Source organism: Agelaius tricolor, unplaced genomic scaffold (genome assembly GCF_023055355.1).
Source record: "Agelaius tricolor isolate 1412-34295 unplaced genomic scaffold, bAgeTri1.0.p SCAF_37, whole genome shotgun sequence".
NCBI classification, from domain to species: Eukaryota; Metazoa; Chordata; class Aves; order Passeriformes; family Icteridae; genus Agelaius; species Agelaius tricolor.
In genome coordinates, this window is record NW_027269297.1 from 306,949 (window position 1) to 322,831 (window position 15,883).

A 15,883-nucleotide genomic window follows, 5' to 3' on the forward strand; every position below is an offset into this window, starting at 1 on the left:
AAGTGCTGTGTACATGTGTAAGGTCTGTAATAAATGACAGGCCACAGGGTGTTACACGTGCACACATCTATCAATGTTTGGGTAAATTAAAAATTCCCTTAATAAGATGCCAATTTTAATGAAAACTGCCTGTAATGGAGACAGGAGAGTATAAAAATCCTGATTTTGTTTATGCTGGATAATTAAACTTTTCCAATATTCCACTGATCAGTCAAGTCAGCTGTGTCTGTTCCCACTGTGGCTGGGTTAATTTAAACTCAGTTGTTGACAGAGTACTATGATCAGCAAAGTATGACAAATTGTAAGACAGAGCAATGGGTATTAGATAAAGATTTGGGGTGGTAGAGAAATAAAAATGCACTTAGCAGTTAGATTAAAAACTGAGTAGGGGTGTAGAAATATAAAAATAAGACTCAGACAAGTTGTGGGTGAGCCACTGTCAGACCCAGAGGCTGCAGAGAGTGTTTTTAAAAATAACATTGTTGTGGTAAGGCACAGATAGAGTACAATTTGTTATAAATACTTTGGGTGATGGGAGTGGAGCAATTAATTCTGGTAGGTGCAAAACCCATGGAGAATCCTGAGGGGCAGGGCTTTGAATTAGATCCTGAAAGGAGTCAGGAGCTGCAGTCCTGTGATTTCCTTTGCACTCTGGTTTTTTCCCTTGGGTAACAGCTGTGCTGCACATTTGCTGAGTCTGAGACTTGCTGCAGTGATTGCAGCAGATTGGTTTGTGATCAATGCTCACACTGGAGAAACTTCTAAGCCTTTTCTCTAAGCTGAACATAAAACATTTAAAAATGCACTAGAGATTGATTTACTGTTCCATTACAAAGGAGACCTACCAATGTTTATCTTCATTTGTTAGTAGGAGCCTTTGCAATGAATTCTGAGTGGTTACCCTTATAATTAGTTCAAGTATTTAAAATACTCATATTATCAGTAAAGATTTTCCTGTTCAAAACTGTCAGAGAACCAGGTTTGTGTTTATGAGGTGTGGGTTTTTTTACTTTTTTGATTTTATTTATTGATTTGGTTGGTTGGTTTTGATTTGTTTTTCTTTTTTTTAGCTATCCCCACTTAAATTTTTTCAGTCTCTTACTGATTTCTCTTTTACCTTTCCTCTGTTCTCCAGTTGTCTCATTGCTCAAACTGGATAATACTGAGACCCAGGTGGAGTTCCAAGATGTTGATCCAGGTACAGAGGACAAGAATGAAAATGTGAAGGACAAAAATCAGCAAAACTATCAAGGTAGAGCATTTATATGGTACAGAATTTGAAAAAAAAGGAAATTTAAAAACTTCAATTTCTTCTGAGTTGTACAAAATTGTAAATTGCTTCAGGTAATCATCTCCCTTGCTGTTATTTGTGGATTTTAAATCTGGTTTGCTTAGCTGCTATGGATTAATTGCTCCAAGAATCCAAGTTGGTCTTTCAGGGTTGTGCTTTCAGAAAGGCCACAGGGATTTATGAGTCTGGTTTCCAGTAAAAATAATGAGTTGTATGCCTGACTCTGATCTCTGTTGCTAATGACCTCACTTCTGAACTCCTCTCTGAATTAAATGTTTGTTACTGCTTCTCCATCTAGTTCTGAACTATTGGAATGAAGCAACTGAGTGATAGAATTTTCCTTATCTGAATTATTTGAAGGCATTCAAGTAGGCTGAAACCTAATGGAATCATTTAATGAAAATGTAAATAGACTTAGTGCTGTGTGTTCCACGTTGGTGCATCATCCATTAGTCTTTTTTTGGGAGGGCTTGAGTAACCTGAATAACACTGGAGAGTGCAGAGGATTTGGCCAGTTCTGTAATCCTTTAGTGTGCAGGGTCCTGCTCAGTGCACCCTGTGGGGGTGTGGACACATGGCCACAGGCAGCTCATTAGTTCTCCTCTTTAATTAGAGGGCACTCTTGCATCACAAACTGTATCCAGTGCTCTGATCTGGAATACCTTTGTTAGGATCTGTTTTTATTTTCTCTGTTTGTTATCTGGAATGATGGATGGAGTCAGGGTTTCAGAGTTTGTCTTCACCTGGTGTTGGGGTTTTTTGCCATCTGTGTTACTGCAGCAGAAGTTCATGAATGCAGTGTTGCATTCCCTCCTTGTGTCCTCCAGAATCCATACCCAGGCACTTTCCTGGAGTGCCACACAAAATTAATAGAGTGCAGCAAACATCCTCTGAAATGGTTTTCAAATTTTCAAATCAGAAAATTTTCAATTCAGAAGATGGTTTGGGTTGGAAGGGACCTTAAATCTCATCCCATCCCACCCCTGCCATGGGCAGGGACACCTCCCACTCTCCCAGGCTGCTCCATGCCCAGGCTGGCCTTGAACATCCCAGGGATGAGGCAGCCACAGCTGCTCTGGCAGTGTAGATATCCCAGAATCACAGCTTCATTCTATTCCAGCTCTTAGGTAATATTTATTTTTATTCTCCTGATCTTGGTTTTGGGCATTCATACGGAGCTGCTCCCCCTGAGTTTTTGTTTTGATTTACAGCTTGAACCTGGACATTGAAATTCTCCATGGAAACCAATCTGAAAGTATTGCAACCTGTCTGAAAGATCAATGAATTGGTTCCCAAAAGGGAAGTTCTAATTCAAAGTGATCTTTTGCAGAACTAATAGAAGGGGAAAATTTAATTTACTGGTAACTAGAAAATAATAATTTTGCTGGCTACGTACACCTACAGCCCTCAACATGCACAGAACTCCAAACATGGATCATCTGTAGGAATATATGGCTTTTATTGGGCTGAATCTGAGGTGATTGCATTACTTAGGGATGGCAAAGTCACCTGAGGGATGTGATGTTCATATCAAATGTAAAACCTTTAATACCAAACACTTTAGTGGGGTTTGTTTAGAACACCTTTTAAAAAGAAGTTATTGCAGCCTCCTTTTCAAATCTGACTATTTTGTTGATAGTCTTTTAAAAATTCCACTGACTTTATGCTTCAATTGATTTTGTATAGATTTTTGAAGTGGGGAGAAGAAGAATATTTAATTAGAAGCTTTAGGAGGAACCATGAAGTCAGAGTCTCCCTTGCCTCATGTTTGAGGTTATCATTTTTGTGGCTGGAAAGGTCTGGGCTTGATCAGTGCCTGATTCAGGGGAGCATACAGCAAAAGGAATTTTCAAGCATTTGGGAAGAGAAAGTTGGTTGTATTTTGAGTATTGTTTATTTGAAAGGTAATAAAGGATTTGAAGTACTTGATGTGCAAATTGAATTAATGGAAAATCATGGAGAGAGGTCAGAAGTCCCAAACTAATAATGTATGGCTTGTAATTACCTACATTTTGATTCTGCTCTTATAGAATTGAAATAATTCATTCTAGTGCTGTTAAGAACAGAATGTCAGATAAAGAAATGCTAATATTCACAGACAAGCCTCCTGTTTTTCAGAAATGCAAAATCATCATAGCATTAGCAATGGGAATATCCAGAGTTCATTGAAAGAGGTGGATGAAGAGTTTTATCCCACGGGACACGAGGACACGGACTCAGCCCCTGCACATTCAGACTCCAAGTGTCTGTGTGCTCACCAAGGGAGTGGAGCAGGAACTGATGAACTCCAGGGCTCTGGAACCACAGAAGATATAGAAGAATTGAAACAAAGAGTTAGGAATATGCAGTCTGAGCTTGAAAAGTACAAAACGTTCCTGCTGCAGCTGCAGGGCTCTGACCAGCTCTGGTTCAGTGGTGTTTGCAGTGGGGCTGGGAGGGATGCAGCCCTGCCTGTGCAAGGGTTTGTCACACAAATGCCAGGTACAGCCAAGGAAGGAGTCCAGACATGCTCTGGTGTCCCTCAGCTGGATTTGGATGAGATCCACACCAAAGCCAGGGATTCTGAGTCTGTGCAAGCACCTGATATGTGGGCAGCACTAGACCTTAAGGAGCTGCTGTTGGCCAATGAGGCAGAAGTTGACAAAGAGCAAGTTGTGAATGTGCACCTTGATGAAATGTATCCTCTTCAGAGCAGTCTGAGAGCAACATCACCATCCAAGTGAGTAAAACTGCTGCTCTTTGAGGTTCCCTTTTATAAACAGCCATACCAGATAGCATAGCAAGGCGAGATGAGGATAATTTTATTCACAAGTGTTGTTACAGTAAAGGCTAAATTTCACTAACATTGGTATAAAGGAACTGAAATGTTTTGTTAAAAGACCCCCTAAGTACAAAACTGATAAATCTGTGCCATCATCTGTGCCAGACACGTGTCTCTCCCACACCTCAGGCCCACAACTCTCTTTGCTGTGAGAGATCCTCTCTGGAGCCAAGTCAGATCTCAGGTTACCTGTGGGACAGGCTCACCTCTGCCATCAGAGCACCACAGTCTGCAGCACTCAGGGTATTTTCAGGTGCCAAATCTAGGAAAATGGAACACCCCATTTAAGACAGAAATGCTTTTGTGGGTAATGGGCTGGCAGATTGGTGCTGGCCCTTCTGTTTGAGTGCCCAGACTTGATGTGCAAACATAAGATGTTCACGCTCTAGTTCCAATTTATTTTGCAGTTGAGGGCTGTAATGCCTTCCTGTGAAGGATGTGAGAGGAGATAAATATAGAATTAATGAATGAAATTTTATAGCATAAGCTCATAAGCTGGAAAATCATTTATGGGAGACTGAAAAGAATCAGTCTTGGATTTTGTATGAGACTTGGGGCAGCGTTTTGGCTGCATGTGTACGAATTGCAAACATACAATGGGGGATCATAAGAACGAGCCTTTCTTAACATCCACCCTCCTTTTCTCTCTTTTAAATATTGTTATTGTGCTGAGGGCCTGAGGAATACCAGAAATTGTAACAAGGAAAGGCCTTCAGCCTTGTGCCTTCCTTCCTAATGCTTGAGTGGAAATATTTGGAGACAGTGAGCAACCACCAGCATGGACTACTGTGTGTGTCTGAGTCTCACTGTTGTAAAACACAGTGGTGTTACAGAGTCCATAGGAATTTACATCCCTTGAAAATATACCTCATCCATTTTACAAAGAAAGATCTAGCTGTGAATTAAGGGATGAGACCCTGTGGATCACTGTGAGGTTTTTATGGCCACTGTCTAGGACAAGGTCATGAGTCACAAATGACAGACCCCACAATGAGTTATGCTTCTCTTCCTATACAAATGACAGTAAAATGCTGTAACAACCCACATCACCAGAGATTTTGTTTGATTCCCTGCATCTTTTAACATCTTCTCTCCTTTTTTCCCTGCTAATGGATGATTCTGGAGAAAGAATTCTGCCTGTGGTACAGACAGTGGCAGTACAAAGGGGATGCCTACATTTGCAAGTGTAAATTCAATAAATAAATTCAGTTGATCTGAGTTGAAATTTATATCCTGGCTTGTGGAGTACAGGAATTTGAGCACCACAGTGGTTGTCATTGTTTCTTGCAATACACATGCAGAGATGTGGAGAATTTTCAGACTGGGTGAAACCATTGGTTCAGAAAGTCCAATACCAAGTCCAAAATAGTTTCAGAGAAGGGACAGTTGTCTGCTTCCATAGGGAGTTAAGAAAACCATAAAACACCAAGCCAAAAAAAATCCCCAACCAGCCAGGAAAAGTATGTGTATTCTTGAAAATAATTTACATATATTCACTCTTATTTAGTTTAATTTGGCACCTCTGCTGCCATCCATGTTCTTTCCAAGCAGGCCATCAAGTCATCCCATTAGTTTTGGCCCATTTTATAAATGATGTAGTTAAGTGAAGGAAAATAATCTCTAAATACCAAACTCAACAAGCAGAGACAATACATCTCTCATTGTGGCTGTTAAAAGCCTTTTAAAACCAAATTGAACCACATAAAATTATAGTTTAGGAATATAAGCTTAATTCCCATTTTACTTATATTTAAATATCATTTATGGCCATCCAGCTTTACAGCTAATTTCATTTCCTCAGATATGACTCGTTGGTTCACTCACAAGTTCGGGAGCTGTCCTTCCAATGCCAGCAAATCAAGGAGATCCGCTGTGGCTGTGCCGCCTACCACCAGCACCTCAGCAGCCTGGTGAAGGCCTTTGAGGAGCTGCTGCAGGCCAGTGATGTTGATTATGATCTTGCTGAAGGCTTCCGTGAGCAGCTGAACCAAAGTGTGCTGCTGTTTGAGAAACTGGAGATGAAATTCCTCTATGGTGAGCAGCAATGTTTGTGCTTCCTGTCAGGTAGATGAATGCCCTCGAAATGGGAAGGATTTGATTTGGTTGTTGGTGGAAGAAGCCTTCCTTGCTGTTGGTTGCTTTAGGATGGTTTATGGGGAGGACTGTCATGGAAGGTGAGATTTTTATGATGCACAAAGAATCACAGAATTGGGAGGGGCCTCTGGAGATCATCTGTGGTGGTGTTCACAGGGGTCCCAGGATGAGGGAAGAGATGAGGATCTGACTCCATGTTTCAGAAGGCTGATTTATTATTTTATAGTATATATTATATTAAAACTATATAGTATATATTATATTAAAACTAAAAGAATAGAAGAAAGGATTTCATCAGAAGGCTGGCTAAGAATAGAAAAAGAATGAATAACAAAGGCTTTTGACTGACTGAGACAGTCCAGACAGCTGGGCTGTGATTGGCCATGGATTAGAAACAACCACATGAGCCCAATCCCAGATGCACCTGTTGCATTCCACAGCAGCAGATAACCATTGGTTACATTTTGTTCCTGAGGCCTCTCAGCTTCTCAGGAGAAAAAATCCCAAGGAAAGGATTTTTCATAAAATGTGTCTGTGACAATCATCCAGTCCAAATCTGTGCCAAGGCAGGGTCACCTGGAGCAGGTGACACAGGAACATGTCCAGGTGGGTGTGGAATATCTGCAGAGAAGGAGACTCCACACTTGTTCCACCCTCAATGTAAAGAAGTTCTTCCTCATGTTGAGGTGGAACTTCTTGTGTTTTACTTTATGGCCATTGCTCCTTGACTGGGTTTTACTTTTGTAGCTGTACTCTTTATTGACACTTGCTGTTTGGGGTCATCTCAACACAAGCATATTTTAACTGCCAAAAAAAAATAGTGGTTGTATAAAACTTCTGTTACACTTAGCTTCAGGGTTTCCTGTTTCAGGGAGCAGCCCAGCTGACTCTTGAAGACACCTGGGGACATGAGTTAGTGACATGACATGACAGGACATGAGCCTGGCAGTGCTCGGGTAACAGCTGAACTCAATGATCTAAGATGTCTTCTCCAACCTAAATTATTCCATGATTTTCATGAGGGACCTGCATCTTGCTGCCTGCTAGTCTGGCTGGTGGAAAAATGTACACTGCCATTTGTAAGAGAGCTAAAATACAGCCATGTTTTGGAAAATGAGCATCACAGTTGACATTTGGCACTAGAAGGAAGAGTATAACCTGCATTCTGCCTTGAGTCTGTATTTTGGAGGAAGTTAGCAGGAAGGGGATGGAAAAGGGATGCTGTTGTGAGGAACAGCAAGCAAGACCTTTCCCTGGTGTCACAAGTGCTGCTCTTGCTGACCCAAAGCACCAGCAATCCTTCACAGATGTCAGCTGCAGGAGCAAAACACCTGAGGTGCCTGAGATGGGGACTGACCCTGCCATCCCCCTGGAACTGCCTCTGGAGCTGCCTCTGCTCAGCCCCATTTGGGCCCCAGCCACAGCAGGATCTGTGTTCTGCCTTTCACTGCACATCATGGCAGGATGCTGCAGTTTTGATTGCTCATATAAAGCAGCTGTGTGTGAGAAAAAGGTATTACAGCCTTGTGTCATAGCAGGGCAATAAAAGATTGAGTGTATTCAACGATTTCGGTGGCTACAGAGATTCCTTGCATTGCAAATGAGAAGACTGTAGTGAATAAACATTAAATGCCTTTAAACCAACAGATGGTATCCTATATACTATGAAAAGTCACTGACAACTGAGACAATTCAATATATCTAACACAATGGTGCTGCATTGAATCACACATTAAAGTAAAATGATGTTTGTGGGGTTGTAAAGAACATCCAGTGTACTAAGAATTGACTGTAAAGAAGAAGCATGAGCAGCTGTCTGTCTCTGCATTTCCATCCTGACCTTCAGTTCATTCCCCTGAAATTTCAGCTGTGCAACTCTTCCCTGCCACTTTTGCTTAATTGCACAAAAATCTTAAAATATGGGGAGCCAAGGTGACACCACCAAGCTCTTATTTCTTTATTCAAATTAGAGTCTGAGTCCAGATCTCTTCACTGAATTGTGCCTGTGCTCACACACAATTCCACAGAGAATGTTGCAGGCAAAATCCTGTGTGTGCTCCTTCATTAAGGATGACTGCTTAGCCTGACTCCAAAACCAGCACAAAAAATCCAAGTGCAATGGAATTTCTTTTATATAAATGTTATTGAAGAAGTAACAACATGTGCCTATAATCCTTTTGCCATGTAGCACAATTATTTCAAATAGGTATGCAATTAAAACACCAAGGCTGTAAAATCTGGCATCTGTGGTTGGTCCCTGATAATTTTTTTTGTGAGTTCCAGAGCAAAGCTATTGCTTTGTTGCTGGGCTGTAAATGGTTTTGGTCATGTACAGCATTTGACACTAATACAAAGTGTGCCAGTATCTGTTGACTCCTCTAATTTCTCATTAATTTACTACTCTGTATTTAAATAGAGTAAGATGGGGGGAAAAAATTGTAATTCTCAGTATGTGTTTTTAATCAGCTGTTTCTGCTTTGCAGGAGAATCAATAGGTACAGAAGTCACTATACTTTATGAATTAGCTCAAAGGTAAGAGTGCAACTGAATGTTTAGCAAAAATATGGTTGTTTCATCATCTGATAAGGATACTCCATGTTTTGTAGCATGTTTAGCTGTTTGGCAGGGCTTTGCTTATTAATATCTATTCAGTTAATAAACCACCCATTGAAAACAGATTAAGGCTTTTTTCCCCACTTCTCACCAAGCAGGTGAGAGGCTGAAAGAGAAAGGCTGTGCCACCAGGGTTGTTCTTTTCATGAACAAAAATAACCATGTCCCCAATGCAGTGTGGGGCATGCTGAGACATCCTCCTGGTGCAGGTGCCAGGGGGGACAGTCCCTCCCTGAGTGTCCCCATGCCCTTGGGGCTGGCTCAGGGTCACTCCAGTGCAGCACTGCTCAAGTTCATTATTGTCACAGCGCCTCGATGCTGAAGGTGAAGAGAGCAGGTGTTGTTGTGCTGTGTTTGTTGGTTTTCTGCCAGCTTGGGATTCTTCTGTGCTACAGAAATGCTCAGCTCCCTGTTCAAGGCAGCTTGAGGTCCCCTGAACACAGAGGTGACTGCCTGGTGCTGGAAAATGCAAAGTAGGCTGGAGTGCCAGTGATTGTTTCTGCTGACTTCAGTGAGCTCTGGATTTCAGTCTTGGTACAAGCTCTGATGTGCAGTGGTTTTTCATACCCTGTCACATAAACTTACCTGTAAATAGGTGTAAATTTGGCATCCTCTGTGCACTTTCCAAAGTCATAGAATAACTTTTATACTTTAAACCATTTTATTTGGCACAAAAGGAATAATGAGAAGAATGCTACCATGTACCAACATCTGCAGGATGAGTCTCCTGTGCCATCTGCTCTTCACAGCTCATCTGACTTTGATTTGTCAGAGAAGTCTCCTCTTGGCTCACCTGAGCACAGGCATGACCTGGAAGGCCAGCACAGCACACTGCCACTTCTGCCAAGCAAGTTCCCTCCAGGTAATGTTTTTCCCATGGAAGATTTACTGGATATTGGGAAAAGCTGATAAATAACACACAAGGGAACTAATTAAGAAATAATGAAGAATGTTTGTCCGCCTCAGCTTTCCAGTTCCTTGCATAATCATTGCAGTTTCAGTGATGAGGCACAGAGATGGCAACCATCTGAATTACCCTTTTTGAGGCAGCATAAAGTGTGTTAGTTTGTGTCCTTGTTGTTTTAAGCTACCAGCTTTTACATTGCTCCAGACACTCTTTAAATAGACAAGTTCTAAGGTGAAAATAGACAATTGTCAAGAGATTATTATGTGGAAAAGGAGAGATTTTCCAATTTTATAGGAGCCAGTGTTGTGTTTCCTTGAGAATTGTTAAGTGCTGCATAATTAATAAGTGGTGTCATGTTTGACCTGGATAGTTCCACTAAACACAAGTGATGCTTGCAGTACTTTATCGGCAGCAATGAAAATTTAATAGCTGAGCTGGCACATCCTGTTCAGGGAGAAATATTGCAGAGCAAACCAGGAGTGTGTGACATGGATAAACTGACACATCACACACTGACAGGTGGAACAGATCTGCTCCCGAGGAAGGATGAAACTTGCAGCCAGCAGAAGAAAAATTGTAGAATAGCAAAGCAAGAAGGAAAAGGTACAGTAATGAAACTTGATACAGCAGATTTCTTTACTGTGGAGTGCATTGTGTAAGTCAAAGTCAAATTTCTCTCTGAGTTACTCTGGGAGCTTCCTATTGTTGTAAGGAAAAATGTGTGCTGGTGGTGTGTGGAGCTGCATTGCAGACCTTTGGATTCTTTCCTCAGTACAGGGAATGTTTAAGTAGATAAAATTGTTATCTATTCCACTTTTGTAGGAAGAAGAAATCTGAAGAGCCTTAAAGTTATAAAAAAGAAAAAAAAAGTTAAAAAGTTAAAGCCTTAAAGTCTTTAAGTTAGAATGTAGAGTAGGAGTTGTCACTGAATGCATGGTTTGAGCACTGTATAGGAAAAGAGGTTGTGGAGTCAGATATTCAATATCTGCCATTTTTAACAGCTCTGTGTCATCTTCTAGAATTAACACCCATTAGATTTGACAAGAGTACATAGTGTAAAAGAATACAATCATCTGCTCTAAATAAGAAGTGGTCTCTTGCTTTATTTAGAGTTATTAATGGAGCATCTGCAGGAAATTAGAATCCTGAGACAGCATTTAGAATATTCCATAAAAACTAATGAGAGACTGAGGAAGCAGCTTGAGAGACAAGTAACAGACAAGGAACTAGATCAAGGTAAGAATTCATTTAATGAGAAACTGAATCCACCTTTCCTGATGAGAGCCTGAGGGATCAAATGCCACTGGAAAGGTTTGGAGCCACTGTTCTCTGTTCTGGTGCTCAGCATCTCTGAAAGCCAAGCTCTGAGGTGGATTTAAAGCTTTTCACAAGTAGCCAGCTTTCACTAAAGATGCTTTTGGAACACCTTTTGAAGCACCCCATCCCTGTATTTTTCTACACTTTGCTTCACTGTCCTTCCCACCTTTTCCCCCATAGGAAAATTGATTAATATGCAATATTGCTCTGACTGGAAGCAGGTAATAAATACAGACATACTTTCCTTTTCCTCAGTTCCACTGGTATTGGCATTAGATTCATTATGTTTTACATCATCCCCATGATCCATTTCTGTTGTTGTTTAAATGGAGGCAACCTGCACATGGCAGTTTGCTTTCAGGGATAATTTACAGTGATGGAAAGCTGGATAAAAAGCATCCATTTCATTCCTGAAGTATTTACACTGCTGGAAAGGCATTCTGTGCTCGTGAAATAACCACACTGAAACACTTCCAACTCTTTTACAGCTTCATAAAGATTCTGGCAAGGGCATCCATTAATGCAGTGAAAGTATATTTTCTTTATAAACTGTCTTAAGCCTTCCATCTGTCTTCTTGTTGCCTTAGCACATCTACCAATGTGTGCAGGAGAAATTTGGAAAAGTAAAGGAAAAAAGCAGCTACCTGTTAGAACAGCTCCTTTTGGTCACTGTGTTCTTTCAGTTCCTGTTTCTCTCTGTATCAAAGATCTCTTTCATGCTATCAGATATGCACATGCTCTCTTGCTAGTGATGCTCCTTTTTCCTGATAGATGAGCTTTCTTTGACTTTGGGTGTAAAAAGAAATCCTGAGGTGAAGCTGAGGGGATTCCCAAGGGCATGTGGGAATGGCCTTAAGCTGAAGGAAGGCAGGCTGAGATGGGATATTGGGAATGAGGAATTGTTCCCTGTGAGGGTGGGCAGGCCCTGGCACAGGTGCCCAGAGCAGCTGGGGCTGCCCCTGGATCCCTGGCAGTGCCCAAGGCCAGGCTGGAGCACCCTGGGACAGTGGGAGGTGTCCTTGCCCATGGCAGGGGTTGGAACTCATTGAACCTTAAGGTGCCCTCCAACCCAAACCATTCTGTGACTTGCATTCAACATTTTTGCTTTTAACTGAATGTCCTTAGTTTGTTTTCCTTTAAAACAATTAAGTTGTAACATACTTAATTGTTTATGGCAACCTGCTGAATTCGTGATATTGAATTGTTTGTTCAACAGAAGTTGTTGCAGAGATTTATTCTTATTTTGAGTCTCATAAATATTGTATGGCTGTATATACACACATCTGCCCACTGTTCTTGCCATGTTATTTTTAATATTTAGATTCTTTAAGTATTTAAATGCCTCTGGGCTTCCAGTATCCTGTAAATGACTCAAATGCTGGTAATGACTACATCATTCCTGTAGAGCTGGGGCTTGCAGTGCAAGTAGAACTAAAATAATTGCTTCAATAGTTTCAAATGTTAGGCTTCAAAATAAAATCAAAGGTTTAATTTTGAGTGTCCTAGGTTTCAAATGTTCTTAACAGCAGTGCACATTAAAAGGGGGTTTGTTTGCTGTTTTTAACCCACAAGTAGCTAATGTTTCTGCTCAGACTTCTTTTCAGCTTTTGAATGCCTTTATTTTGCTTTCCCTGGGAGTGAATATCTCCTTCCCCATTGCTGTGATTTTCAATAGTGCCTTTCTTTCAGTCAGTGTTTCCTTTGAAACCTTCAAGGTATGCTTCCTTAGCACTCACTTTTTCAGCACAAAACAGGATGAAAACTCAAGTGTATTGCAATTGTGGGCCCTGATGCTCCACTTTCCTCTGGTTAGATGGACCTTTGCCTCTGTGGGGAGAGTAATTGATGTCAGCAGGGCTCTGCACAGAAGTAGCAGCCTCAATAGTTGGGTCAAATTGTGGGATTGTGGCCCTATTACCACTGGCTCTACATTATCCCTTATTATGTAAGATAACCAATAGTTATATTCTAAAGCCTTTCAGTAGAACTGCAATAGCATAACTTTTCAAATAGGATAAAGCTGGGTGATGGGCAATAAATTAAATTAGAATCAAGATGAGACCATCAAGCCTTTCCACTTCAACTTGGATTGCTTTGTTACTGTCTGAAAGGAGAAAGCCTTTTGAGTTCACATAGCTGCCTCAACTCTTTAACATATAGATAGTAAAATGCCATTAGTGCCAGGCTTCCAGAGCCTTTGAGTCTTTCAGCAGTGACAAGAGGTTCATATCATGGCATGCTACATCCCAGTTAGGTAGTGGGTAAAAGCTTCAATTGGGATTACAATAAAATGAGATTACTCAGAGGAAGTGCAGCACATCAAATTGAATTGAACTGCCAGAGCTGAAAGGCATCCTCCTCATACATTCAGCTAATTTTTTCTGCCAGCTGGTTATTTCTCTATTAACCAAATAGTTGACACTCATGTACTTATCTCAGGCTTTAAAGTGTGGGAGATACTGGGATAACCAATCAGCTGAAAAATGCTTTTAATTCTGGTGGGTCCTGAAGTGTTTTAGTGACCATGAGAAGGTCACAAAGGGCAATAACAATGACTTGATCTGCATTTCAGAGGCAGCACCTTGAGAGTGGGAGGTGGCACTTTGAGGCTGTGCTGCAGCAGTGCAGGGCACTGAGGATTGCCTGGGCTGGGGTTTGACTGGCTGGGTGCAGGATTTAACTCTTAGAGTCACCTGCCTGGTGCAGCAAGGTCCTCAGAGCAGGATTCATCAGCCTGGTGTTTGTCAAAGTCAGACATTTCACTCCTGCCAGTTACCCAGAGCTTCTTGTGGAGGCTCTAGAGGGAAATCCAGCCCCTGGAGGACAGGGGATCTCATCCTCAGAGGTGTGAGGAGAGGGGACACAGGGTGAGTTGAGCTCTGGAGGGGCCTGTTCCTCCCCATGGCTGCTGATGGGTGATCAGGACTGGCTTATTTATCTAAATGTTAGAAACACGGATTTAAGAAGGATAAATCTTCATCCTTGTGATCATAAATGGGCTCTGAGTTTGTAATCTGAGGCCAGGACAGAGCCTCCAGCCTTGTGCTCTTGCCTGTGTGGTCACCAGACTGTTTACAAGCCTCCCTGCATTAACCCCTGTGGATTAGCTGGTAGAATCCCATTGTTCTCTCACTAAATACAGTGGACTGTGAGCAGAGCAAGACTGAAATACATGGTAAACCCTCTTACAGTTTTCTTTTCAAATCATGGCAGTGTCACAAAATACTCCTGCATTTTGTCCTGTTGGGATTTTAGCTGATAGGTAAAGACTGCCAGGGATAATTCTGCAATTTTAGTAATGGTTGCCCAGCAATGAGAGGCACTTGTGCTGCACAGGGCTTTGGATTACTTGGCATTAACCTGAGCTGACTTTTAGCCTGTAGTGATAACCTTCAAAATATATAGGGGAGAAATAGCTTTTATAGCATGTTTTTCTGCAATTTTTAAAATTGTTCTTGTCTGGAAAGTTTAATCTTTAATGACCTAGAGATGACTCATAAATCATCTTTTATGTATATATTTATAGGTTCTGCAAACATTTTTATCCATGGCTCAGAGCAGCATAATTCCCTGACTTCTGAAATACATTTCCTGAGGAAGCAAAATCAAGTTCTGAATGCAATGCTAGCAAAAGGATCTAGAGGTAAAAATGTAAACTGTTCTTTACAGGAGTAGCCTGCAACCCATGCCAAAACAGGAAAATATTCACAGTCCACTCATTAAATTGACTTAGCCATTCTTTGCACCCCTGAAATTCCATGCTCAACCATAAACATTCAAGCTGGGATTAGCAATAATGGAATAGCAGCTGGATAGTCTCTGAAAAAGCTGATTTAGTTAAAAATCATGGCCTTAGTGCATTGTGGGCATTGCAGATACCTTGTGTTTTTTCTTGTTTCAGATAAACAAAAGGAAAATGAAAAGTTAAGAGAATCTCTTTCTAAGAAGAATGCAGTCATTGAGCATCTTCATGAGGACCATGAATGCATGAAGAAGGAAAACGAAAAGTTGCAAAAACAAATTTGCCAAAAGGAAGATGAAATCAGATACCTGACATGTCAAATTTACAGCAGTCGCAATGAACTGAACAGGTATTGATTGGGTCCACATTTAAAAATTCATTTAGAGAAGAAGTTGTCAGTGTGACAGGCATCTGTTTAGCCATAGCCATTAATATTAATGAGGGGCATGGATATGTTCAAAAGGCAAGGGAAGAATTATGGAGGGAAAGAGGAATGGATTTTAGATTTTGAAAAAAAATATCAGAATTTAACTCAGCTGTTTATTGGGACTTCACAGGTTGCAAACAGAAATTAATGTAAAACAGCATCAGATCTCTGAGAATGAGAAGCTGCTGCAGTCGCTGCGGACTGAGATCAAGGTGTATGAGAAGCTGGAAGAAGCAAGAAGGAAGGGGACAGGTACAAATGCACAGCTGGCTCTGTGCCCTCTGCCCTTGCACCTCCTCCCTCTGAACATGCTCCTGTCAAAGGCCAGGAGGGCTGGGTCACTGTTCCTTTGCTCCTGCTTGTGTCTGCTCTGCAAACCTCCTGCTCAGATGCTTTCCCCTGGGGTGCCTGCAAGCCTCAGGTGTGTCAGATGTTGACCACACACCCCCAAGTTTCCTTTATCTTTTTAGCTAAGCTAAAAACCAGAATTGAAGACTTAGTGGCTCAGGCTGGATGAGTTTCCTGGGGATCTTAGATATTTACTTGTCTTCTAAAATCCTGCTGCTGCATCCTTGCAGGTCCTGCTTACCCAGGTAGCTTCTGCTTTCTCTTGGCTGAAGGTGGGGGGAGAGGCTTCTCCCTGGGGCTGGCAGAAGTGCTGGCACTGCTTT

The 15,883-nt window shown here is 41.4% G+C and overlaps 1 protein-coding gene across 5 annotated transcripts in view; it reads left to right on the forward strand.

The window, feature by feature from the left end:
• The window catches only part of CDK5RAP2 (CDK5 regulatory subunit associated protein 2), a 71,338-nt gene that overhangs the window by 42,646 nt on the left and 12,809 nt on the right, over positions 1 to 15,883 (forward strand). For 2 of the 5 annotated variants that reach the window (XM_071453613.1, XM_071453610.1), the window contains exons 24-33: positions 1,136 to 1,252; positions 3,410 to 4,010; positions 5,914 to 6,146; positions 8,690 to 8,738; positions 9,497 to 9,681; positions 10,246 to 10,329; positions 10,837 to 10,962; positions 14,570 to 14,686; positions 14,945 to 15,134; positions 15,343 to 15,464. In XM_071453613.1, the coding sequence (XP_071309714.1) occupies positions 1,136 to 1,252; positions 3,410 to 4,010; positions 5,914 to 6,146; positions 8,690 to 8,738; positions 9,497 to 9,681; positions 10,246 to 10,329; positions 10,837 to 10,962; positions 14,570 to 14,686; positions 14,945 to 15,134; positions 15,343 to 15,464 (1,824 nt within the window). The remainder of the gene's footprint in view (positions 1 to 1,135; positions 1,253 to 3,409; positions 4,011 to 5,913; positions 6,147 to 8,689; positions 8,739 to 9,496; positions 9,682 to 10,245; positions 10,330 to 10,836; positions 10,963 to 14,569; positions 14,687 to 14,944; positions 15,135 to 15,342; positions 15,465 to 15,883) is intronic. The other 3 variants (XM_071453611.1, XM_071453614.1, XM_071453612.1) reach the window with 3 other exon arrangements.